The sequence below is a fragment of the Phoenix dactylifera genome, chromosome 8, assembly GCF_009389715.1.
Source record: "Phoenix dactylifera cultivar Barhee BC4 chromosome 8, palm_55x_up_171113_PBpolish2nd_filt_p, whole genome shotgun sequence".
Taxonomy (NCBI): Eukaryota; Viridiplantae; Streptophyta; class Magnoliopsida; order Arecales; family Arecaceae; genus Phoenix; species Phoenix dactylifera.
In genome coordinates this window covers 21596090-21621911 of record NC_052399.1, presented here as the reverse complement: position 1 = coordinate 21621911, position 25822 = coordinate 21596090, and the positions used below count along the sequence as shown (strand labels likewise).

The window sequence follows — 25822 nt, the reverse complement described above, 5'->3', positions numbered from 1 at the left end:
TTTCTTTTCTGAAAAATTATTTAGTATTTCGGAGGTGAAAACAGTGCATGCCTCGGGTCGGATTATATACAAGACCCGACCCGACCCGACCTGGCCGTTGCCCCCTACGTTTCTTTGCTCCCCTTTTGGGGGCTCTAGGGATCGAATGCGGCCCAAGGCTCTCGTGCCGGTGGTCTGGCCGTCTTCGTCCACGGTCAAATCCATTCCTTGACATAAATCCGATCAAGGAGAATAAAACGCTCTCTCCTTGACGTTCCTCTAATCTTTCTTTCGCTCACTTAGCCCCCACTCCGCCTCTCTCTGAAAAGAATCAGAGGCGGCCATGGTGGTCTCGGGGAAGAAGGGCGAGGTTCAGCCCTTGGGCATGTTCCTGTCCATCGGATTGGACCGCCGCACGGCGGAGAACGCCATCGTAAATCCTAAGGTGACCGCAAACCTTACGGCGGTCATCAAAGAGGTATGTGATCTTTTCCATGCTCTCTTTTCCTTTGTCTTCTTTTTGGGGCTTTAAATGATCTTTTCTTGAAGACTCGACATGCCGATGCTATGTTCTTGAAAATTTTTACTTTCTTGCTTTCTTTCTCTTGTTCTTGGCTCTTGGTTCCGAATGATCTTTCTTTGAAGAATCGATGCTGAGTTCTTGAAAAATTTCTATTCTTGAAATCTACTCTATCGGTAGTTCTTGAATTTTTTTTTTGGATCAGCTGCTTCGTTGAATATGAAATTATTGTATGTCTTGCAGGCTAAAGTTGTAGATGGATGCAGCAAGACCGTTGGGAATCTCTTATTCATGGTAATCTTGGTCGCTGTTATATGTGGCGAAGCAGAGAATCCGAGTGATTTCTAATGTTGGTTCTTTCTAGTTGAGCAGGTCGCAACGAAATACCCAGCCCATGCACTCATCCACCGGCCAGTTTTACTTGAATACATTATTTCATTGAAGGTAATACCTTTGCAGTTTCGTCAAATTTTCCTTTTGTTGACATCTTCGCAATTTTTGATCTTTTCCTCATTCATATGTCAAGTGAACAATTTTAAAGAACTTATTGCATTGAAACTGGCATAAACTGTTTTGTACAGTGGATTGTACTTGCAAAACTGGAACGATCTGCTTTTTATATGCATTCTTTTCTTAAATTCTCTTTTTATTATTGTGCCTTTTCTGAGGCTGTGATCTGTCAATTTCTCGTTTCTGCTTTATGGACAAATTTTGCAGATAAAGAACCCTGCTCAGCTAGATGCAGCACTAACATTTCTCTCGAATGTGGGCCCTGAAGCTTTTCAATTGAAACATTTTGAAGAAACCTGTGGTGTAGGTATGTTTTTTCTGCATATTGTCATTCTGATGTTGATCATGAATAGTGTCCAAGGACGTGAAAGATGACTAGATCTAGGAACTTTTAGGGCCTGGATGAGCTATAATTTAAGATCTCTATGTGGTCATGCAAGCAACTGTTTATATTTTCTGGACTCTAGACATGACTTCTCGTTGCTGACTTGCTGTGAGAGTTGCCCATCAAGACTCGTAGGAATTTAAATGAAACCTCCTATATTCTTTGATTCTTGCTGTCTATCCTTTTAATTTATTTTACTTGTTTCTTATGCGAGAAATTGTAGTTAAACTCTTGCTTTCTTTATCAATGGTTTCTCATATGACTGGGCATTATATACTATATTTATAAAACTTAACTGTATAATAGCAGCATAAATACTCATTGGAAGTTGTCTTAACTTCATGAATTTATAAGAATCATTTAATGTTAGGCTTAAAAGATCATATATTTGCAATTTTTTCAAACTGATAGCTTTATTTTATTAGTGATGTTATTTTCTCATAGATGTTGTTAGTTTCACAGTCATATGACTCCTATTCGTAACTTGAAAGTGCCATGATGTACAAGTCACATAGAGTTTATGCAAAATGTTTTAGTGGATTTATTGGATTCTCTCATGCCCCTTCTGATGAGGGCTTTAGAGAGAACAGCTAGCATAACTTTCCCTACCAACTTATTTCCCATTTGTTTGTCAGTTTGAGTTTGATTGTAAGGAGGTTGTTACTTGAGAGTCTTCTAGTGGTGAGAAAAACCAAATGTTTTGGACAGAGATCTTACTAGCCCACAAATTGGGAAAATTTGGAATGCTGAACTTGCTGAAGATTTATTTTTATACCTCTCTCAATGACACAACATGTCTTTGCTATGTAGTCACCTAATGCGTACACTCAGTGTATTCTTCTGTAGTTGATCTGCATTGTGAGTTGTAACATTTAAGAATATTTTCAACGTAATCAAGCTTCTTTAGAATTTATCCTAGCAAGAAATAGATTGGTGGACACTTTTCCATGTTGTTTAGGATTCATATATATATATATATATATATATATATATATATATATATATATATCAACTCTTATAATATTACTCTCAACAAGGATGTAATCAATGTTTAAATGATTAGCTGGACTTTCTGCTTTGCTTATATTTTATTTAATAACTAACTCTGTTTCCCTGACATGCAGGCATGGAGGTCTCCATTGAAGAAATTCAGTCAGCAGTTACTGCAGTCCTGGAAGAAAATATGGATGCCATATTGGAGTTGCGCTATCATATAAATGGTTTTTTCTTTTAAAAAAATTCTATGCTTTTGTATATTTCAGTTGCAGCTATACTATTTTTTGTGATTCACTCCTCGAAAGCCAGTCATGCAAGATCAACTATAGGCACTATCCTCTAAGTGCTATAGGATCCTCATTTTGCTGAAATAGTCTGTTGCCCTTCATCATTTAGCATCGGAGTTTTTGAGCATTATTGAGTGTCTTTTGAGTACCAGAATCATATTGCAGAAAACATGGCTCTAGCGACCTCTGCAATTCATTTTTATTAGATTCATAGTTAAAAGAAATGCATTTCAGTTTTGTAACTGTTCTGGATGCTTAAAATTTTTATAAGTAATTGAATTCTTATTTTTCTTATCATGAGTCCCAGCCGTGCCAAACTTTCGCAACAGTTACAGATTTTCCGTAAAAGGCTTCATAGACCCGTGCGATATGTATTAGTTATTCTTCCCTTCATTCCTATCTTCAGCAGTTGATGTTCCTTGGTTTTATTGTAAATTAAGCTTCAAATGGATCTGCTATCTGTTATCTTCTGATAATACCAATCTATACTAGCTGTAGTGAGTAGAGTAATTCAAGTTGTCCGCATTTATTTTCAAGCAAGCTATTTGTGATGCATAAACTTGTGAGCTCATTTTATTCTAAATTTTCTAGTCATGGAACAAAATGAAATAAACACAGGCAACTCACAAATGCCTGCTTGTATTCTTTGTATGTCATATATTTAAGGGTGGAAAATGCAACATTTATTTCCTAGGCTGAGCATGAAACCCCATGTTTAATAGTAATATAAAGTAAATTGTTTACAGCAAAACAACATAAAAAACAAATATGTTGGTGATCATATCTAATCTGTTATGTATCTGATGAGGTGTTGGGGTGGTCTTATAATGTTGCAGGACATTTGCGAGCTGGATCTTAAGTCAACATGCTGAAGATCGAGCATGCTGCTCTGCTTCTTGTTAAATATGAATTGATAAATAATCCTACTTAGCCTTGAATACTGTTGACCTTCTTTGTCAATCAATAACCCTCTATTCACTGTTGGAATCCAGTGACTCAACAAAATTAATAACTGATAATTTCATGATCGGGTTGCCCCCATGGCCCGATAACCGAATTTCATTTGACAACCAGAGTACCGGATAGGTAGTTAGGCTTCTTAATGTGCTCATTGTTAGGTAGGGATACTAGGATCCTCATCTCCATATTCATTGTTTCCTAGGCTTGTTAGCTAGTTAACAAAATACATCAGATTTGGCACATTAATAACTAATATATGGGGCGGACAATTTGAAAACAAAAAGTGTGGAATTTAACCATCTAATTATTCTGGATCAGACAATCTCTAAAGGATAAAAGAATATGGTTGAATTTAATAGTCACTCTGCCATATTTTGATTATTGGATTGCTTCTCTTCTTCTTCTTCTATTCTAGTTCTTTCATAAAGCTGATTATCTCTTCTCACCCTTTTGTTCCAGTTGGGAACCTTTGTGGACAAGTTAGAAAGCGGCATCCATGGGCTGATGCTAAACTCGTGAAGGTCTTACAATTATATTCATGCAAAAAACATTCAGCACTATCTTGTCAAATATAACTGCTTCACTGGGTTTTTATTCATTTTTGAATTTGATGACAGGAAATGATTGATGAAAAGCTTCGTAGGATCCTCGGTGAGAGGACAGCAGCTGATGATAAAAAGCCTTTGAAAAAGAAGAAGGAAAAACTTGTGAAAGTTGAGGTACGTTATGTTTGTAGGATTTTAATAAAAATCATTTTCTGGGTTCTGATAATTATTCATTGAATATATTTTTTTTATTGTTAGAATCAAACCAATGCAGTAGTAACATCTGTCCCACCCTCTGAAGAGGAAGTGAACCCTTTCAATATATTTCCACAACCAGAGGAAAATTCCAAGGTATCTCTAACACACTTAGACTTCTTATGCACACGATGTGTCATGTATTACATGATGTCCTGGTTTAGTTCATAATCCGTTTTCATGAGCTTCTGCTACTTCAACTTCTCATCAATGTTCTCTGGAAAAATATGTTCTTGGAGTGATAATGGTCACATTTAATTTTCTTTGTCCAAGTTGGTCACATCTCTGCTTTGTTGATTTGTTCAGCATCATGTTGTGTAGAAGAAAACTTTTTTTTTAATTTCTTTCATTTGTTTTTGTAAAGTTATCCCTATAATTAGATAGCTATTGTTGATGTATCAGGTTCACACAGAGATAAAGAAATGGGGCTATATGGAGAGCTCACAACACAAAGGAGTTGCTAGAGAGGCATCTTAAAGCAACTGGAGGAAAAGCTCTCACTCGCTTCCCACCTGAACCTATTGGATATCTACATATTGGTCATGCCAAGGTAATTATATTTGGCTATTATAAGAACATTGGTGTCCAAATTGTATAGAAGATAGTCATTTCCTAATCTGATGGCATAGTACAGGCAATGTTTATTGATTTTGGTCTGGCAAAAGAGAGAAATGGATCATGCTATCTAAGGTAAGTGTAAAAGGAATTGTCTCATCGGATAGTATTTTTCATCAATGATTTATTCAAGTTCCACTTGATTGCTTCTTATAGCCTGTGTATAATATATATATAGTTCATTCTTTAGTTATCCTAATTTCCGTGTATGTAGATTTTTGCTAAAGAAATGACTGCCCTATATTTTAGCTGGACACTGGTATTCCTTATCTTTCTCTGCATGCAGTATTGTACTGTAGATAGTTTTTATTAACCAATTTTCCTATGTATTTTGTCTTTCTAGGATAATTTCAATTGACAGAATAGAAGACAAATATGAGCAACATTTTATTGATTAGGAAGTAGCCAATTGGAAATGCTTGTCTTCTACATTGATGCTGGTATTATAATTTGATTTCTTAGTCCATCATGTATATATGTTATGAGCACTTATATCTGGCCATCTATTGTAATTGCTTTGCTCTTTCACTTGGATGTGCTGCATTGCCCATAGTTACTATCTGTTGCCATCATTCAACATGAACACAACCACAATTTGAAACTAGTTGCTAGTGGACAGGGCTAGGCACAAAAAGACCTCTGAGAATATTGACTGAGATATTGTGCCTGAAATGCATTTCAATGTCTATTATGAATTTTTATTCTAGCTAATTTACTAACTCACAATATATCACATGACCACATTTCCTGGTTTATTTTCATAATACTTCTGCACTGTGTTGCATGCAAACTTCCTCCAGCATTGCAGTTCTTTGGCGAAAAAGCATTAGAAACCTTTGAAGTTGGCTGATCAACTAGGTCAAGTCAAGCCTATGCCACATGGCAAGATCTAGATGTTATTGATAGTATACTTTGATATGAATTAGGGATTCATTTGCCATGTTTTTCCACCCTTTATTGGGGATCTGGCAGTCTTCTGCTACTATTTTAATAGCTTATGTTCAAGACTAAGATCGTTTGAGTTGATATGCCGTGCTTGTCCTTTGTGATGCTAGGTTTGATGATACCAACCCTGAAGCCGAGAAAGTTGAATATATTGATCATATCCAGGAAATTGTGCAGTGGATGGGTTGGCAGCCATTCAAGGTCTATAATGTTTCTGATCAAACTATTTTTCTGCTTATTTGACATTGAATAACATTTTTCTTTCACCTTTTCAGGTTACATATACCAGTGACTACTTTCAAGACTTATATGATCTCGCTGTCGAGCTGATACACAGAGGTTTAGCTTATGTTGATCACCAGGAACGCATGACTCCTTAATAATAGCGCTGCAAAGAAATTAACAGTTAAATGGAATGTTGTCAGATTTTTAGAACAGTGTTAACTTTTCTTCTGAATTCTCTCTTTTGTTTCTGTTTTTAATCAGAGCCTTGAAGAAATCAAGGAATATCGAGAGAAAAAGATGAACAGTCCATGGAGGGATAGGCCAATCGCAGAATCATTGAAGTTTTGATTATATGAAGTGGGGGTTGATTGATGAGGGCATGGCAACACTTGGGATGAAGCAAGATATGCAGAGTGAGAATAAAAATATGTATGACTTGATAGCTTATCGTATTAAGGTAAGTCTTCGCCTGTTAAACATTTTCATATATTCAGGCCATTGTAACTTATCTTGATTGGTTCCTTGGCACGCTATTTGTTACAGGTCACCCCCATCCACGTTCGGGTGACAACTGGTGTATATATCCAAGTTATGATTATGCTCACTGCATTTTGGATTCTCTTGAAAACATCACACATTCAGTAAGTTTCTATTTTTGCGATATCTCCTCACAGTCCCTGTTTAAACATTTTTTGCAATGTGTTTACACCATACAATTTATGGATTTTTAATTTATGGATAATAAACCTTCATACAACTTGACCATCTTGATCATGGATGTATCTGGTAAATTATTAAGCATGGCTTTCATCTACCTTCACAAACCATTACCATTTGATGCGGCTGTTTCTCTCATCTTTGCAATTGCACCATTACTTGCAGTATGCAGTTAATAGTCTGTGCAATTGCTCCAGATGTACAAGCTAATCACGGTATTGTCTCATACAGTAAATCCATCTCCATATGTGAGAACCCAGAAAAAAAAAGGGATTGATGGGCCGGCCCGAAGAAGCCGGGCCCATCATCATTTACGATCGTGCCCTAGGCACGATTGTGGAAGAGGGAGCGATAGGGGGAGCCGAAGGCGGGGGGAGGTGATTTGCCGGAGGAGACCGAGCGCCGGAGAGGCGACGATTCCGAGATCCGGCCGGCCGCGGAGGAGGCCTTAAAGCCCTCCTCCCTTCAACGAAGATCTTCCCCACATATCTGGTGAAGAGGTCTTGGATCCGTGCGTGTAGATCCGCGTTTGCTCAAGGTTTTCCCCTCCAATTTCTCGCCGGAAAGGTCGCCGGAACACCCCCATCGGACCGAGGTATGCATGGCTCACCCCTTGTGCTTCCTTTGCTAGGGTTAGGGCTGTGTTGGATTGGGTTTTGGCCGATGAAATCATCGGAGAAGGATCCAAAACAGGGTACCCCTGTTTCGGCTCCTCTCCTCCGGATCCTGCCGCCACCGGCCACCGGGTTGGTTGGGATCCATGCCATTTGGGGGGGGGAGGATCCTTCCGGTTCTTGGGGAGGAAGAAGAAGAAACCTCTTCTTCCCTCCCTCGGGGTCCTGCCGGTTCTTGGGAGAAGAAGAGGAAGAGACCACTTCTTCCTCCCTCTCTTGGCCGGCCACCATCGCCGGCGACTGCAACAGTGGCGGCCGGCGATGGTTTGGCCAGTGGTGGCCGAGGTGTTGCCGGGTTGGGGAAGGAGAGGGCAGCCACCATGGCTATACCCTTGGACCAAGGAAAAAAAAACATCTATGAAGAGAGAAGGGTCTTCTTCCCTTCTCTCTCATCCACCCCCTTTTTTTGTCCTTTCACCGAGACCGGCCATCGTCGCCGGTATGGCGGCGGCCACGGCTGGCGACGACATAGGTCGGTGGTGCAAGGGTGGGAGTCGGGCCACCCCGACTGCCCTAAATCTAGAGGGATTAAGATGTTTGGGGATCTGATGATGGGCCCCAAAGTAGTTGTAAATTATGGTTTAGAATATTTAAATATTAAATAATTTAGTTTGTGATTTATAATAATTTAAATATTAAATTATTTAGTTTGTAAATAATTTAGAGGAGGTTTTGATCAGGGGACTCAGCACCCCAGCTCGTAGGTTGTGATTCGGATCCGTATTTGAGTCAGTCTACAAATTTCTGTAAGAATCCCTACATCTGAGCACCTCTATGCATATATTTGATTTATCGTTGGATTCATTTTATAATTATGTTATTTGTTTTATGAGCTGATATGATACCTATGAGGCGTGCATTTTGTTTATTATGAAAATATTGAAATAATTAAATTGGAAAGAAATAACATATTTTTGAGAATTTATGAAAATATGTGATGTGATTGAAATGTGATTAAACATGTAAAACTAGACATGTAAAATGGGTTGGACTAACCTTGTCATGAGATAGCCTCTACAAGCTTATGCGTAGGATAGCTGCCATGAGCTGATGCGTGGGATAGCCTCCACGGGCTTACGCGTGGGATAGCCTCTACGAGCTTATGCGTAGGATAGCCTCCACGGGCTTACGTGTGGGATAGCTGCCACAAGCTTATGCGTGGGATTTGTGCAGTCTTGGACTGGAGCATGATCTTGGTTAGTCCAAAGCCAGAAAGTGAAAAATCTTAAAACTTGAAAATCAGAGTAATACGAAAGTGGATCACATAATGTGTAAAAAGGATTTATGTATATGTACTGGTTATATATACTTGTTGTTTGTTGAGCTTTTGAAATGATGAAATGATATTTATTTGTTACTTTGATTATTTTATTATTATTATTGTGTGTGGCTGTTGGGATTCTTACAGGGTTGGAAAAGCTCATACTATACTTATTTTCTTTTTCAGAGGCACTGGATTTGTAGAATCTGTCGGCGGACAAGAAGTGAGATCGATCTGGAGTCAGACTGCTAGATAGTTAGAAGTTAGCTTATCTTTTATTTATGGACATTTGAAATTATGTAATCAATAAGTACATTTTAGTTGGTTTGGTTTAAATACATTAATCGTTAATTTTTGGCATTTTTGTGAATATTGTACCTTTTTAGGCCTTACATGATCACTAGGGTTTTACTTTAGGGATTATGTGGCCGTGTCAAGTGGTCGACCCGAGTGATGGGTTTGGGGCGTGACACCATATCTTTAAATCAGTATTATATGAAGTAGAGGTTCTTGTTTTACCTTCGTATGATCTGTATCTTCTAAATAGGAAAATCATGACTCATATCTCATAAGCCGTTTCTGTTACTGACTATTTCATTCATGAACATTTGTTTTGCACAGAATCAAGTTTTATGCTTATGTGTTTGTGTGGCCTAGTTATGGTTGTCTTCAATGGTTGCTTCCTAGGTTGTTGCTTGTTCTATAAGTCACCCATGAAATGAAATTCCGATTATAGAGAGGTTACTCTCCTTGGAATGTAGACTGCAAGTTTCCTGTTATTGCCCTAGTCAACCAATGGATCAATTAGAAATGTTATGCCCTGGAATTTTTTATGACAGGAAATCTTAGAACCACAAGCAGTGGTTGGTTTACAACTTAACACTGCTTCAAATTTGCTTGGGACATTTTTCTATATGATGTATTTCTTGTATGGTGCCTTTGCTTTTGCTCTCTCTTTTTCGCACCTTTGAGTAGTCTCTAGCTTCAATTAGTATATATATTGTAAATTTTGATAGATATTTGGTCATTGTGATCATCTTAACTGTTGCTACGTATACACCTATTTTTTTTTCCTAGCTGTGATAAATTTGATTTCATGTTGCTATATATTTGTTTCCTTTTAGGAAGCTTGACTTTCTAATGTATGATATTGGATTATCCCTGAAATGGCAGTAATATTGGTTTTTTGATGTAAATTTGACTGAGACTTGTTCTTTAGGTGTGTTGTATAGGTATATAAGGTTGTTCATCCGTATGTTTGCCATGTGTTGGAATAACATTTTTGCTGTTATATTGTGAAGCTATGCTCGCTTGAATTTGAGATTCGTCGTCCTTCATATATACTACTGGTTATTGGCAGCTTTGGGCCTTTATCAGCCATATGTTTGGAAATACTCACGGTTAAATATATCAAATACAGTGATGTCTAAGCGCAAGGTGTGTTGCCCTATATGTCCTGTTTAATAAAAATATTCCTAATATATGATAAATGTTTAATTTTCTTCTGTCCCCCTATTGTAGTTGAACCGTTTAGTTACTGAGAAGTGGGTGGATGGATGGGATGATCCCCGTCTAATGACACTAGCTGGGTTGAGACGGCGAGGAGTGTCTGCAACTTCAATTAATGCTTTCATTTGAGGAATTGGAATTACAAGAATGTTGAGAACTGTTTGTATATTCCTTTTATCCTTTCTTGTGATATGTTTTCTGATTGTGACATTGTCAGTGAATCTTTAAGTGACAGTTCAAGCAACATTCTGACACTGCTTTTTGATTTTTTTTTTTTTTGTGTCACCTTTCTTTGTCCTAGAAAAATAATGTAGTAGTCCATTCCTTAGTTATGTTTCGTGCATTACACATATTTGCTTTGTTATATGCTGTATTTTATCATAGTGCATGCTCGCCACTTGATGCATGAATGTTTGAAAACTATTTATCCTAGCCTTCATGATGTAGTGGCTATTCTGTCTGAGATTTACTATTTTAGAGATCTGAGCATTCTAATAATTATGTTCCTGCATTTCTTCCTGTCATACACAATATGTTTATATTTCCATCATATACATAAGGGTTTTTATAAACACTCCTGATCATATATGTCCTGGTCCAACAATCATTTACCAAATCAAAGAATCATATTAGCAATTCAACGTAGAACTTTATAGATCGGCTGCGTCTCTAAATCAGGCCAAAGCATTTCGGTATGAATATGATGGAGGAATAGCTCTTGTGCATGACAAACTTTTTTTCTTCTTCTGCTTCTTTAACTACTTCTCTATTCAACATTGTGCTCTTTCTTACTTTTGACCATGTTATAGGCCCTATCCCTCCTTCCTCTCCCTCATTGTCGGTCCTTATTGTAAAAAGTACCAAAACAAATTTGAGGGCCGACTACCTAGTTCGATAGGCAATCTCTCCACACAGCTTGAATGGCTATTGATTGGGAAAAATCAAATATCTAGGCCCATTCCTGCAGAGATAGGGAATCTTGTTAGCCTAACTGTGCTTTATCTTGATCAAAACCTTTTCATAGGAGAAATTCCAGAGACCATAGGAAAGCTTCAGAACTTACCTGTGATGTACTTATCAGGAAACAAATTATCAGGACCGATCCCCTCTACTATTGGCAATCTCACTCAATTGAACGAGCTTTATATGCAAGAAAATGAACTAAGCGGCAATATCCCTGCAAGCTTCGAAAATTGCAGAAATTTGAGACTATTAAACCTTTCCCACAATGCTCTCGTTGGAAGAATACCAAGGGAACTCGTCAGCATCTCCTCTCTTGCACAATATCTCGACCTATCACATAATTATCTCACTGGGCCCATGCCAATGGAGGTAGACAACTTGATTAACTTGGATCATTTAGATGTCTCTGAGAACCGATTGTCCGGTGACATTCCTTCCACCTTAGGTGCTTGCCAGCATTTGGAACACCTATACATGCAAGGCAACTCTTTGGAAGGCAGCATTCCTCAAGGACTTGGATCTTTGAAAGGCATGGTGGACTTGGATCTTTCTCGAAACCAATTCCAGATTTCTTTAGGTCCCTTCGTTCTCTGCATTACCTTAATCTTTCATTCAATGATCTTGAGGGCGAAATCCCAAAGGGTGATATTTTCGATAATGCCACCGAAATTTCTATCCACGGGAATAGGAGGCTCTGTGGCGGTGATCCAGATTTGCAGCTGCCGCCTTGCTCTGTCAAAGCCTCAAAGAGGACGTTCCTCAAGGTTACAATACCAATTGCAGGTGCCGCTATAGTCCTTATGCTATGTTTGCTGGCCATTCTTTGTCGACCAAGGAAGACAGGTGAAAAATCTCTCTCTGTCTCTAATATGGGGGGCAAGTACAAGAAATTATCTTATGCGGACATCCACAGAGCAACTAATGGTTTCTCTTCAAACAACTTGGTTGGCACCGGAAGTTTTGGTTCCGTGTATAAAGGGAAAATAGATCTTGAAGAGAATATCATCATTGTGAAGGTATTCAACTTTCATCAAATTGGAGCGCTAAAGAGTTTCAGCGCCGAATGTGAACCCTTAAGAAACATGCGCCACAGGAATCTTGTTAAGATCATTACTTCGTGCTCGACTATTGATTCAAGAGGTAATGACTTTAAAGCTCTAGTCTTCGAATACATGCCTAATGGGTGCCTAGAAGAGTGGTTGCATCCGAAAGCTCACGAACATGACCAAGCAAAGAAGCTGAACCTTACTCAAAGGTTAAACATAGTCATCGATGTGGCTTCTGGTTTGAACTATTTACATCACGGCAATGCAGTGCTTGTTGTTCATTGCGATCTCAAGCCAAGCAACATTCTTCTTGACAATGATATGACCGCCCATGTGGGCGATTTTGGCTTAACAAGGTTTCTCTCCACTTCCAGCTCTGCAGCATCTAAGAATTCAACAAGTTGGATGGGGATAAAAGGATCCATCGGTTATGTCGCACCAGGTAAGAGCTCAAAACTATTCTCTCATCGCTCTTTCATATGCATACTTGAATGAAATTGCAGATAACTATATGGATTGCTTCATGACATAAGCCTATGTTTTGTTTTGAATGAATAATTATCTTCATTTCTAAACTATATATCAATTACTCTACAACCGACGTACCAATAAAATGCAGAATATGCGATGGGCAGCAAAATCTCTACGCAGGGAGACGTATATAGCTATGGAATACTCTTGCTAGAGATGCTTACGGGAAAGAAACCTATAGATGACATATTCAAGGATGGTTTAAATCTTCATAAATTTGTTAGCACGGCTTTTCCAGAAGGAATCACGGAGATTTTGGATCCCCAGATACTACAAGAAGAATGCGAGGAAGCTAATAACAACAGTAGAAATGAAAATGCTGCCAGGATGAGAACGAGGAGATGCATTACTTCATTACTTGGAATTGGGCTTTCGTGCTCAAAAGAATCACCCAAAGAACGAAAGGACATGCGAGATGTTGCCAATAAACTCAAGGCAGTTAAAGACGGGTTATCGGTGGTCGAAATTTTGAAGAGGGAGCAAATCTGCCTCATAACGAGTAGAAAGTTCGGTTATATATATTTCTACTTTTCTAGTTTGTTTATGTAAGAAGCGAGCTTGATGTAATCTTATGCTTTTTTTTTTTAATAATAAAGGTGGCCTATCAATAGATTATGTACTTAAGCGAGAAAGCATAGATTGGGAATAATTTAAAGTTGATATCAAAGAGGATTTCTGCTTTTCTGCATTTTGTTTTGGTAATCCTAAAAAGGACTTACTCGAAGAATCAACTTCTATATTCAATTCCAAGAGGGTAATGAAATCCAACTCTACACATCATCATCTCCTTGTCAGAGACACAAGATTGTGTGCTGAACCTGTGTCCTATTCTGGGTAATATTGAATCAAAATGAAAACTGATTCAATGCTCTGGTGTTCCACCATCAGGAGTGAGAGATAAAAAACAATGAAAGGAATATTGCTTCCCTCGGTGACAAAGGCATACTAAGTGATCATGGCTCAAATCCCACCGCCAGTTTTTAATCCTATTCAAGTTTTTTCTTTGTTTTTTTTTGGTTAAAAGCGGCAATTCATATAGCTCTAACGTGAGTACATCCTGCCAAGTCAGAAGAAAGTAAAAAGTACAAAAGGGATGGAAGCTCTACTGTGGGCGTCCATAAGAACTCTCAAGAATGACGTGCAATATAGGAGGCAACCCAATCTGCTGCCCTATTTGCCTCTCGAAAAATATGAGCCTGGTGCACACCCCACTCCACTATCAACCTCCATGTCTCACGAATAAGTGGGTGACCATCTCCATACCTATTCGCACCCCGTATCCACTCGATCACCATAGATGAGTCTTCCTCAATGTACACCTGCTCGACACCGAGCACTCGCCTCGCATACGATATCCCCTCACAGGCTGTTCGAAGCTCTGCCCCAGCTATGGTAAGGTTTGGCATGCACCGACCCCCTGCTGCTACCAAACTGCCATGGTGGTCTCTAATCACAAATCCAATACCTCCGGACCTTCCGTCTGCCGACATGCTACCATCAAAGTTCACCTTGAGAAAATCAGGGAGTAGAGGTACCCAAGAAACGAGAGCGAACCTGAGCGCTGTAACAGCGAAGCGAGTATCCCAGATGTCCCTGGCCATCTCAAGAAAACACATAGCAGCGCATAAAGTCACCTCCTCGGCCTGAAGCACTGCTCTAACCACCACCCACCTCGGAGACGACAAGCTTTAAGAACACAAAGAAAAGTACCTTTGGTACGCTTACCGTATAATTATGTCCCGTACCACACAGAGGACATATTGAATTTACCTAGTCAAATCAAAGATAATTAAAAATCTTTGGCACAATATTGGAAGAAAAGTTTTTATCTTGGCCTGTGACATGGCAGCACTTGGGGCAGAGCTCGAAACAGCTTGGGAGGGCATCACCTTCGCGAGGCGTAATTTAGGGGCTAATAATATCTTCCTAGAAGCGAACTCCGCGATGGTGGTCAAGTTGATTCGGGATGAGGAGTGGAGAGGTGATAGCTATCCACTGCTCAGGATTATCCGCAGGATAGTGAGAGGCAGTGACTCATTTTAGGCTATTTATATGTATCAGGAGGCGAACATGACTGCAAACTAGGTCGCCTTGTTTGCTACTCACCACTAGAAAGAGGTCCTTTGGATATGTTTTGTAGCCGCCCCTTCACCCTTACGCCATCTCCTTTCCATCGACTCTGTTGGTTGCACTCACTCTAAAGCAGTGTGAGCAGCCATTGTACCAAAAATAATAATAATAATAATAATTTGCATCTCTTTAAACTGGTATTCTTTCCGCTGGAACAAGTGTGGAAGATGCTGCTTTTCTTCCACTGGAGCAATAATGCGAACTAGCTCCATGGGGAAAAAAAGTGGAAGCTGGAAACCGACACAAGTGGTGCGCAGGTGGGAGAAAATTGAATTTTCATTACCCTTGCTCTACGGCTCTTGACATCCCTCTATTGTACCTACCATGTCTTATCTAAGGTTGACTGACTTCTATGTTCTGCCATCGACCCTTCATTCACCATTTACCTCTTGTGGATCCTTTTTGCTTTTGGAAAATCACTTAGACTAGGTTATTTTTAAGAATTCTTCAGGAAAGTGGAGAAGAGTTGCAGTGGCTAGCTCATGGGTGGATGACTTGGTGGAGTCCACAAGTGATGGTATGCCCGCCTCGCGCCTACCTTTTCTGAAGTCCTAAAGATTCTCAAGGACAAAACATATGTTGTTGGAGTTCTAATTAAAAAAAATAAATTTTCTTATCTTCTAAACTTTAATTGTTTTAAATGATTTAAAATATTCTTTTGTGAGGCGTCTTTTTTAGAAGAGTTGTGACTCTTCGAAAGTGAACATTGGTTTTCTAAAAGATGCAGTGTTTCTAAAACATTATGTATTTTTGAAACCATCGCATCTTTCAGTATTCCGGATAGAGTCGACAAATAGTCTTCTCCAAGATTAATATAAAAATAATCCGATCTCTCTCTTTCTCACTGGTACTCTGTTTTTCAAGAGTTTCTTTTATAGAGAGAGTTTTTCTACCCTTCAACTTTCTACTTTCTATCTTCTTTATTTTTTGAGCATTTGAAGGAGTTGGTCGGATCAAGCCGCCACAGCAATTCTGTTCGTTAGAAGAGGATCGGGTTAAGCCGAATTATTGTAGCTTGAGGTCAAGATCACTGCAAACCTATAGGTAGAAAGCGAATCATGTTCTTAGGGCGCACGACTCGATCCAAATAAGCTTTTTTCAATCTTCTAATTTTATTCTAGTAGTTCATTCCTTTATAATACTTCTACAAAATAGAGATATAGTAATTTCTAGGCAATATTTTCAACAATCTAAGAACGTGATCTTGATTATACTAGAAATTGCTATACACACACACACACACACACACACACACACATATTTGTTTATCAAAATTTAATTTGATAGCATACAATTAGATTTAGTTTAATTGTATAGATATTTGGAAGCCTTAACTTCATTCAGAAGGTTGTTTTCTTCACAAAATCAGTCTTTTAAGAAAGTCATATTGCTCTAAAAATTGTGCAAACAGATTTATGCAACTTTAAAAATGATGCAGAAATTTTTTGTATATTTAAAATATTTGCAGAATTTTCTGTATCTTTGAAAATAGTGCAGAAATTTTCTGCAGATTAAAAATCTATATTGAAAATTACTGCAGTTTTAAAATCCGTGTAGATTTTCTATAGCTTTAAATTCTGTGCAAACTATTTTTTGCAATCTTTAATTTCGGTGTAGAATTTTCTGCATCTTTAAAATCGGTGTAGAAAACTCTTGCATCTTTAAAAACTGTGCATATTATTAGTTATTTTCAAAATACCTATTGCTACTGCTTTGAAAAACGTGCAAAAATTACAAAGTTACAATTTCTTAGTGTGATTATTTAATTTTAATGATATTATTGATCTTTATTGCATTTATTTCAAAACTTAAAATCTAACTCAAAACTTGATGAACCAAAAGAGTACTAACAAAAAATGAACTGGTATATCCGAATTCGTCATAAATTTTAATATAACTCAAAAAGAGTAATATAATTTTCTTGAAATTTGTCGAGTATTTTTAAAAACATGGTAGATGAATTAACTAAGAGTTTGTCTAGAAGTGAAGTCCTAGAATCATCAAGGGGGATGGGGCTTAAGCCTAATATTTGGTCACCGACAATGGATATTCAATCTTTATAATTGGAGATTCTATGAAGAAGGTTCAATATGGTAGAAATGAAACTAATTGAGTGATCGTGTTAAAGTATATTTTTCGAAGTATATCTCCTCCCATCCCTATGATGACTGCTCTTATCAGTAACAAAAATATATATTAGCAAGGGTGAGTTATACTCTTAATGAGTCCAAGATTAGAAATTTGTAGGGTATTAGGTCACAAATACTATTGGAGGACTTACCTATATAAGAAGTGTCGTATAGGCCGCGATTAGGGGTTTGGACTAATCCTAATAAAATTCTCATAAAAAATCAAGGTACTAAGCGCAAGGCCTTTAAATAGCGTTGACCATATAAAGACATAATTAATTCGTACTGTATATATCATAAGTAGAAGTCTGAGTTAAAGAACCTAGTTCAAGGTCTAATCCACTATAGTCTTTCAGATAGATACTATCAACACTAAGTAAGGTTCAAGTTCACAGGATACCTCACCTATTGCACAATATAAGTTGTTCAGTTATTCTACTTTATGATTTTCAAAAATTTAAATCTTTTGTGGAAATTGCTGGAGTTTTAATTAAAAAATATTTAAATTTTTTTATCCCCTCTACTTTAGTTGTTTTAAATACTTTAAAATACCTTTTTTGTGAGGTGCCTCCTCAAAAGAGTTGTGACTCTTCGAAAAAGAACGCTGGTTTTCTAAAAGATGCGGTGTTTTTGAAACATTACGTATCTTTGAAACTATCGTGTCTCTTCAGTATTCCGGATAGAGTCTATAAATAGACTCCTCCAGGATTAATTCAAAAATAATTCGATCTCTCTTTTTCTCACTAGTATGCCGTCTTCCAAGAGTTTCTTCTAGGAACATAGAGTTTTTCCATCCTTCAATTTTCTGTTTTTATCTTTTTTATTTTCTAAGCATCTGAAGGAGTCGGTAGGGTCAAGCCTCTACAACGATCATGCTCGTTAGAGGAGGATTGGGTTGAGCTAGATTGTGGTACCTTGGAGACGAGATCGCCGCAAATATGCACGTAGGAGATGAATCACATTCTTAGGATAGTGTATATCATACGACTCGATCCAGGCAAGCTCTTTTCAATCTTCTAATTTTATTCTAGTAAATTATTCTCTTATAATACTATTATAAAATAACGATATAGCAAATTTTAGGTAATACATTTCCAACATATGTCACAGGAAAAGTACCTTTGGTCTGCTTTACCAAATAATCATGTCCCATACCATAGAGAGGACATATTGAATTTACCTAGTCAAATCAAAGATAACTAGAAATCTTTAGCATGGCATTGGAAGAAAAGTTTTTATCTTGGCCTATGACACGACAACCATTAGGACAGAGCTCAGGGTAGTTTGGGAGGGCATCACCTTTGCGAGATGTATTCTAGGGGCTAACAATATCTTCCTAGAAGGAGACTCAGCAATGGTGGTCGAGTGGGTTCGGGATGAGAAGTGGAGGGGTGATAGCCACCCACTGCTCAGGGATATCCACAAGATAGCGGGAGACTGTGACTCATTTCAGGCTGCTAATGTATATCGAAATGTAAATAGGGCTGCAAACTGGGTCGCTTCCTTCGCTGCTCACCACTCGGGAGAGATCCTTTGGATATGTTTTGTAACCGCCCCTCCACGCTTACGCAATCTCTTTTACATCGACTCTATTGGTTGCACTCACCTTAGAGCAGTGTGAGCAGCCATTGTATCAAAAAAAAAATAAAACTTAATCAGTCATGGAAGAACGGCTTTATACGCATCTTTAGAATGGTACTCTTTTAGCTGGAACAAGTGTGGAAGATGCTGCTTTTCTTCCGCTGGAGCAATAATGTCAGTCTGAACAAGCTCCATGGGAATAAAAAGTGCAAGTTGTGTTGGGCATCCCTCCTTATGCATTTAATTATGCTTGGAAGTTGTGAGATATGTTATCTTCAAATTTGTTGGAAAGACACTTGGTTATTCAATGTTTGCTTGGGTAATTGAAGCTTCTTTGACTACATGTTTCAAGGCAAACTTGGGGAACATTGGCGCTTCTTTGGAAGTTGGTTTTTGGGATTCCAAAGGGCTAATAGGAGTGGAAAAATTCAGATTAGTGTGCTGGAATTTAAAGCTATTACTTGGACTGCATTTTTGTGTCTCTTCGGTGACTTGAAGAGCTTGGTGCCTATTCTCTTCTGTTTTTCCAGCAACATTTCACTCTTTTGTTTTGGAGCTTTTGTGTAGCTACTTCCTCCTTTGTCAAAAGCTTTATTTTGGCCTACAAATCGCTTGTCATTTTATGAGACATTTGTGTCTCTTGTAAACACTTTATAATCCTGCAAAGTTAGTGAAATTGGACCTCGATCCCGTGGACGTACCTCAATTGAGGGAACCACGTAAAAATCTCTTGTGTTCTTGTTTTGTTTTTTGTTCTCTTTATTGATCTACACTTGTGGGGAGTCATTTTTTCCCAACAACTGGTATCAGAGCCAGCTTTGTAGAGATTGTGTAAATCATGGAGAGCAACATGGGTCGCATGGTTAGCTTTAATGGAAGCAATTGGTCAACTTGGAAAATCAAGATGGAGGATCTTTTCTTTTGCAAAGACTTGTATGGACCCGTTGAAGGTGATGAGAAGAAGCCCAAAGAGATGAAAAATGAGGAGTGGGCCAAGTTTAACTGAAAAGCCGTTGGTGTCATTCGCCAATGGATTGATGACAGTGTCTTCCACCATGTCTCTACCGAGACTTCGGCTCATGGTTTGGACGAAGCTTCAAGGCTTGTATGAAAGAAAAACAGCAACTAACAAAGCTTTCTTGTTTCGGAAATTGGTGAACTTGAAGTATAAGGAAAGTGGATCTATTGCGGAGCACTTGAATCAGATGAAAGACATTGTGAATCAACTTGCCACCATGAGTATCTCATTTGATGATGAGCTTCAAGCTTTGTTGCTCCTTAGTTCGTTGCCCGAAAGTTGGGAGATCTTAGTTGTGACAATTAGTAACTCAACACCCGATGGCAAAGTCATTATGAGCCAAGTGACTAGTGGTTTGCTTAATGAAGAGGTTAGAAGAAAATCATCCAATTCTTCTAACTCAGAGGCACTTGTTTTTAATAGGCATGGAAGAGGTATAAGTAGAACGCCTCACATTTGAGATCAAAATCGTGATAGCTCCAAGGAAGATTCGAAATCGAAGAAAGACATTGAGTGCCACTATTGTCACAAGAAAGGGCATATGAAGAAAGAATGTTGGAAGCTTAAAGCCAAAATTAGCAAGAAAAGTGAAGAAAGAAAGAAAGAAGACGCCACGGTGGTGACTTTGGGCGATGAGATGTTGGTTGTTTGTGATGACAATTATGTTAATTTCACTTGTCAAGACTCTAATTGGGTGGTTGACTCTGGTGCTTCATTCCATGTTACCTCACGTGCTGATTTCTTCAATTTCTACACCAAAGGTGACTTTGGGCATGTTCGGATGGGGAATGAAGGTGTTTCTTAAATTGTTGGAATGGGTAATATTTGCTTGAAAACAAATGTTGGTTGCAAATTATTGCTCAAAGATGTGAGACATGTACCGGATATTCGTCTTAATCTAATTTCTACTGGAAAATTAGATGATGAAGGCTACAACAACCAATTTGGTGATGGTAAATGGAAGTTGTCCAAGAGTTCTCTAGTGGTGGCTAGAGGTAAATAGATTTCTACTCTTTATTGGGCGAATGACTTGGTGGAGTCCACAAGTGATGATATGCCCACCTTGTGCCTACCTTCTGAAGTCCTAAAGATTCTCAAGGACAAAACATATGTTGTTGGAGTTTTAATTAAAAAAAACTCCACTTCAAAGCTATTTTTGGATAATTGTAGATATAGACTTAGCTCAGTCTGCAATTCTATGAGTTTGCTGGCTCCACGGAGAAAAAAAAAAAAAAGAAGTAGAAGCTGGAAACAGACACAAGAGGTGCGTAAAGCATTATGTCACAGGAAAAGCATCTCTGGTGCGCTTTACCGAATAATCGTGCCCCATGCCACTGAGAGGACATACTGAGTTGACCTAGCCAGAGCATAGCTAATTGGAAATATCATTAGCATGGCATCGGAAGAAAGGTTTTTATTTTGGCCAAAGTCTTGGATCGTATCAGGAACAGATCACTATCGGTCGTGATTATTTTTTAGCACGCAAGTGATAAGGAACAGTGCGCCGAGAACCTTAACCATTTTTGCGCTGGTCTCTATACTGTAAGCGAGATCATTTCTATGAGGGTCCCCCGAGTCTCCATGTTCTGCCAGTTGTCTCTTCCTTCTCTATCTTCTCTTTAATTCTTTGGTTCCTTTCGATCTTCACTAGTCGCTTGGTCTCATTTTTCCTAGATTCAGAGAAAAGAATACTGAGATGCTGCATTCTGACGTGATGAGAAAATGTGAAACCACTCGCTGGAAGGACCTGGGAGACCCCCAACCGGTCTTGGCTCAATTGCTTTCTGAGAAAGTGTGGACGCAAATATGTCCAAGCAATTTGTAGGGCCTTAGCATCTTATCCTTGATGTCATCGCAAAGTTCACAGAAATTAACCATATGAATCTTCAATATTTTCTAAAAATTATATTTTTATTTTTTTAATTGTTAAATATTTTTATTCATCATTTAATGGGAGTCTCATTGATATCCTTTGAAGTATATAAAAGAGGTCCAACTCATTTGTGGCTTAATCCAGAGTGGGACCGTTCGCTAATCCTTCCACTTAGCACAATAAAAAAAGTGTTTGTGGCTGGAATTTGAATTTTTTCAAGTTCCAGGTACCGTTTCGTAGCTCCTAATCTGTCAATTAATTGTTACAAGTTTTATTTTTTTTTTTCTTTTGTTTTTGAATGTAATCCCTCATAAGGTGTTACAATGGGGTTGATTTGTTGGTTTATCATTTTTTTGGTCCATGTTTTGTATAAATTGCCATACCTCATGGTAGAGTCCCTCAACTTGCAGGTAAAAGACCAATTTTATTGGTCCTTCTGAGCAAGTGATTTATGCTTTGCATTTCTTGGCCAATTTCAGGCTCATCAACTTCTCTTTGATAGCTGATTGAGCTGCTTTTGCAGCAAGAAATTCCTTTCCATGCATATTCTTCTAGTTTTACATATGGCGAAGGGAATGAGCAGTTACCTAGCACCAGTGAGTACTTATTTATGAGCTGCTTAGAAAATAGAAATGCCATTTCCAATTGTGTTATGAATTTGATTTTCTGGTAAGCAAGTTTCTAATCATTAGAGTAAAGCTACAATATTTTATCAAAAAAAAAGTGAAGCTACAATGTGAGGCATTGAACGATTGAGATCCAATCAGATTCAGGCCAGCCCAATTTTTAGCCCAAACAGATTGTCCAAGCTGGGCCAATCGGTTTCAAGTTGGGCTAAAGGGGAAAAACTAGATTGGCAGGAAAGCATTGTTCAGCTGTGATTTGCTACAACACGAGCTTTTTAGATATGAAAGCTAGGTTTGTAGCCATTGCATTGGGCGGCTTTTGCCCGCCACGTGGCAACTTAATAAATTGACAAACTCAGTTGCAGATTTATGAGAATGATTTCATACCATATATTAAATTTTGGACTAAACGTTGCATGATTGAAAACTGAAAAATAAGCTATTTCTAGATTTAAAAGAAAACTAAACAATATAAATCAATATCAAAGTGTAGATCTTTATTTTGACTCCTATTTGTTTTTCGTATGAAGTATTTGGGTTCAGATACTCTGAAAACCCTCTCTTATGCATGCATCCAGGTGCCCGATGCTAGATCAGTGGAGCCGCAATCTATGAAATCATTTTAGCCATATGTACAAGGTATGCAAGCAAGTCTATATGATCATATATGTCCTGGTCCAACAATCATTTACTGAATGAAAGAATCATATTAGCAATTCAACGCAGCAGAATTTTATAGATCGGCTGCCTCTCTAAATCAGGCCAAAGCATTTCAGTATGAATTTGACGGACGCACAGACCTGAGAGGCTCGGACCAGAATTGTCAAAAGTTTTAGGATCTAAGCCCAGCCTGAAGCCCAAAATGAAATTTTGGACGAAATGAGTAGGGGAGTGGCCCGGCCCGGCCTGGCCCATGTTCAGCCCAATTATTCCCCCACCTTTATCAGGCTTGCTATCTTAAATCTGGTATTGTTGATAAGCTTTTTAGTCTCAGGTGCAAGGTATGGAATCTCAGATGTTGCTCTACCCTTCCTCCGGTAGCACACGAAGAATTCATTCAGTTGCATGCCATCATCGCTAATTTCCAGCTTTCTTCCAACTGTGACAGCATCATTTGGCAGCTTAATTCAGCTGATGATTTTTTCTCTGCTTCCCTCTACCGTTTCATTAATTCTAGAGGCATTAAATGGAAACTGGCTCAAACACTTTGGAAAACCGAGGCCTCTTCAAAAGTCAAATGTTGTTGTCCTTGGCACTGTCTCCACAACAGGATTAAAGCAAGGAACAATTTATAGAAAAAAAAACTAGAAAATATTTTGGTGGTTGTCCTCTTTGCGGAGACTATGGAAACGGTTGACCATCTCTTCATCTCCCGCCCCTTCTCAGTTAAATCTTTGGCCTGTCTTCTAAGAGATTACTTTCTCCTGGAAAATCAGCTTTCCAGTTGTTTGCTCTGCGGCGAATTATAAGTATGGAAATCTATTTTCCTTATTCTGTTTTAAGCCAAGAAATTTTCCTGCTAACGAAACAGCCAGAGACGATATTTTCCCTATTCTGGGAAAGATTTGGCTTGGGTCGTAGTAGATGCGAGTTCACATTTTGCTTTTGTTGACCGCAGAATACTTCTTGTATCATGGTAAGATAAATATTTTCATCATTCATTTTTGTTGCTTAAACTGACAAAGTCTACTACATGATATTAATCAACGTCTTAAGGGTCTCGCTATAGGTTCCTTTCACAAATGTTGTATACACCGAACGCTCCCATTTTCGCCTCAAGGATTCACAAGATTATCATGGGCCTTACATAAATCTCCTGTACTTAAAATAACTGCATGTATACAAAGTGTTTGTTCCTCATTTTCTTTCCAAATTGCAGATATACCTTCCTCATAAAATGCGAAGAAGTTATATATGGGAACAATTCAAATACTATAGTTGAGATTCGAGCTGAGTATGATCCTTCAAAGAAAACAGAACCGAAGGTTTCTAGTTTGGTTTTTGATGGTTATCAGAAAAGCACATAACAGATGGCAACTCCAGAGATAATAGATAATCAATTAATCTTCTTGATAACTAATGCAGGGTGTTCTTCATTGGGTTGCTCAACTTTCTCCTGGGGTTGATCCGCTCAAGGACAAAGTAAGATTATTTACTGCAGAGGTGGGTATTGCTGTCTTCAGTTGCCTGTTTTCTTTTGGTCTTCTTCGACAAATGATGGTGTGATAAGTTCTTCTTAAAAACTGTTGCACATCAGAATCCTGCCGAACTGGAGGACTGGCTATCTGATTTGAATCCCTGTTCTAAGGATGTGAGACCAGAAGCAAATGCAGTACCTTCACTTGCTAGTGCTGTACTTGGTGAAGTTTCAATTCGAATGGCTTGGTAACATCTGGTTTCCTGTTCCCAGTTTGCTTTATACCCGAACTGAACTATTTGAATGCAAAACTTGCAATTCTGCATGAATGTATATTTTTGCAATTCTCTCTACTGAACTGAGGATTACCTAATTATTTGCATTCTTTTGGACTCTGCTTCGTGTTGCAATTCTTTCTTTTCTGTTTTCAGGCTACTTTGCTGTGGATCCTGATACGGCTCCAGGAAATCTGATTTTCAATAGAACTGTTACACTTCGCGATTCCTATTCCAAAGGTGGAAACAGATAGATTCATGCGCCATTTGAGCATTTCTTTTGTAACTACATTTGTAACATGAAATGAAGGCAGCTCTGCTGAAAGTAATAGTCGTCAAAAATATAGATGAACGTTTAGGAATTTTGTCTTTTTTTTTTTTTTTCCTTTTTCCTTTCCAACATGATGCCAATATTTGTATTTTTGCCACCTGTACTCATTTTGGTGAAATGAGTAACCATCCACTGGTGGCCCATGGGAGATGGGCCTGGATGCTATCATTAGCGATTACAACCTCCCCACCCTCCTGCAGTGTGTATGTGTTGGTTGGAAGTTTCATGATCTACATTGCCGCAGAGTAAATATATCTGGAAATTTCAGCAACAGCAATATCCTGTGCCTGAACTCGGCAGTTCAAGGTCCCTCGTTGCCGTGCCCCACCCCAAATTGGCTGCTGGCCAGTTTCCCTATTGTACGAATTATTGTGAATGGGTTGCCAGGGAATTGGAAGTTGGATGTATTCCATATATCTAACATAGATTTATGTATTAAGATCTGCTCAGATATTACCTGTGCACTATCTAAGTTTCAAACCGAGAATCTTTTATTATTTAAGAGGAGGGTTGTGATCGCGTAGTCTGGTATACCTTGTGTGCGTCTAATGCTGCTGCTTGTGAAGATGCAGAACATGAATTTCTTGCCTATGTTTTTAGCGGCAAAAAAAATCGTATGGTGGAGGAGCAAAACTAGATAGGCTGGAAAGCATTGTTCAGCTAGTGATTTGCTACAACTCGAGCTTTTTAGATATGAAAGCTAGGTTTGCAGCCATTGCATTGGGCGCCTTTTCCCCACCACGTGGCAAGTTAATAACTTGATAAACTCGGTTGCAGATTTATGAGAAAGATTTCATAC

General features: G+C 38.4%; 1 protein-coding gene and 1 pseudogene across 1 annotated transcript; both read left to right on the top strand.

Annotated features, from left to right (window-relative positions):
* Nucleotides 1-123: 123 nt before the first annotated feature.
* On the top strand, nt 124-24933 carry LOC103721336 (annotated as a pseudogene).
* LOC120111628 (glutamine--tRNA ligase-like) lies at nt 6392-10729 on the top strand. The gene is made up of 4 exons (XM_039129246.1): nt 6392-6679; nt 6766-6863; nt 10176-10311; nt 10396-10729. The coding sequence occupies exons 1-4, from the start codon at nt 6575-6577 to the stop codon at nt 10510-10512; spliced, it is 456 nt and encodes a 151-aa protein (XP_038985174.1). The 5' UTR covers nt 6392-6574; the 3' UTR covers nt 10513-10729.
* Nucleotides 24934-25822: the final 889 nt, after the last annotated feature.

What these genes read in the sequence shown, in the direction of transcription:
- LOC120111628 (XM_039129246.1), top strand. Translation starts at nt 6,575, where the DNA reads ATGAAGTGGGGGTTGATTGATGAGGGCATGGCAACACTTGGGATGAAG. An exon ending in TGATAGCTTATCGTATTAAG is followed by an intron (nt 6,680 to 6,765) that starts GTAAGTCTTCGC and finishes TATTTGTTACAG; the next exon opens with GTCACCCCCATCCACGTTCG. An exon ending in CAGTGATGTCTAAGCGCAAG is followed by an intron (nt 10,312 to 10,395) that starts GTGTGTTGCCCT and finishes CCCCTATTGTAG; the next exon opens with TTGAACCGTTTAGTTACTGA.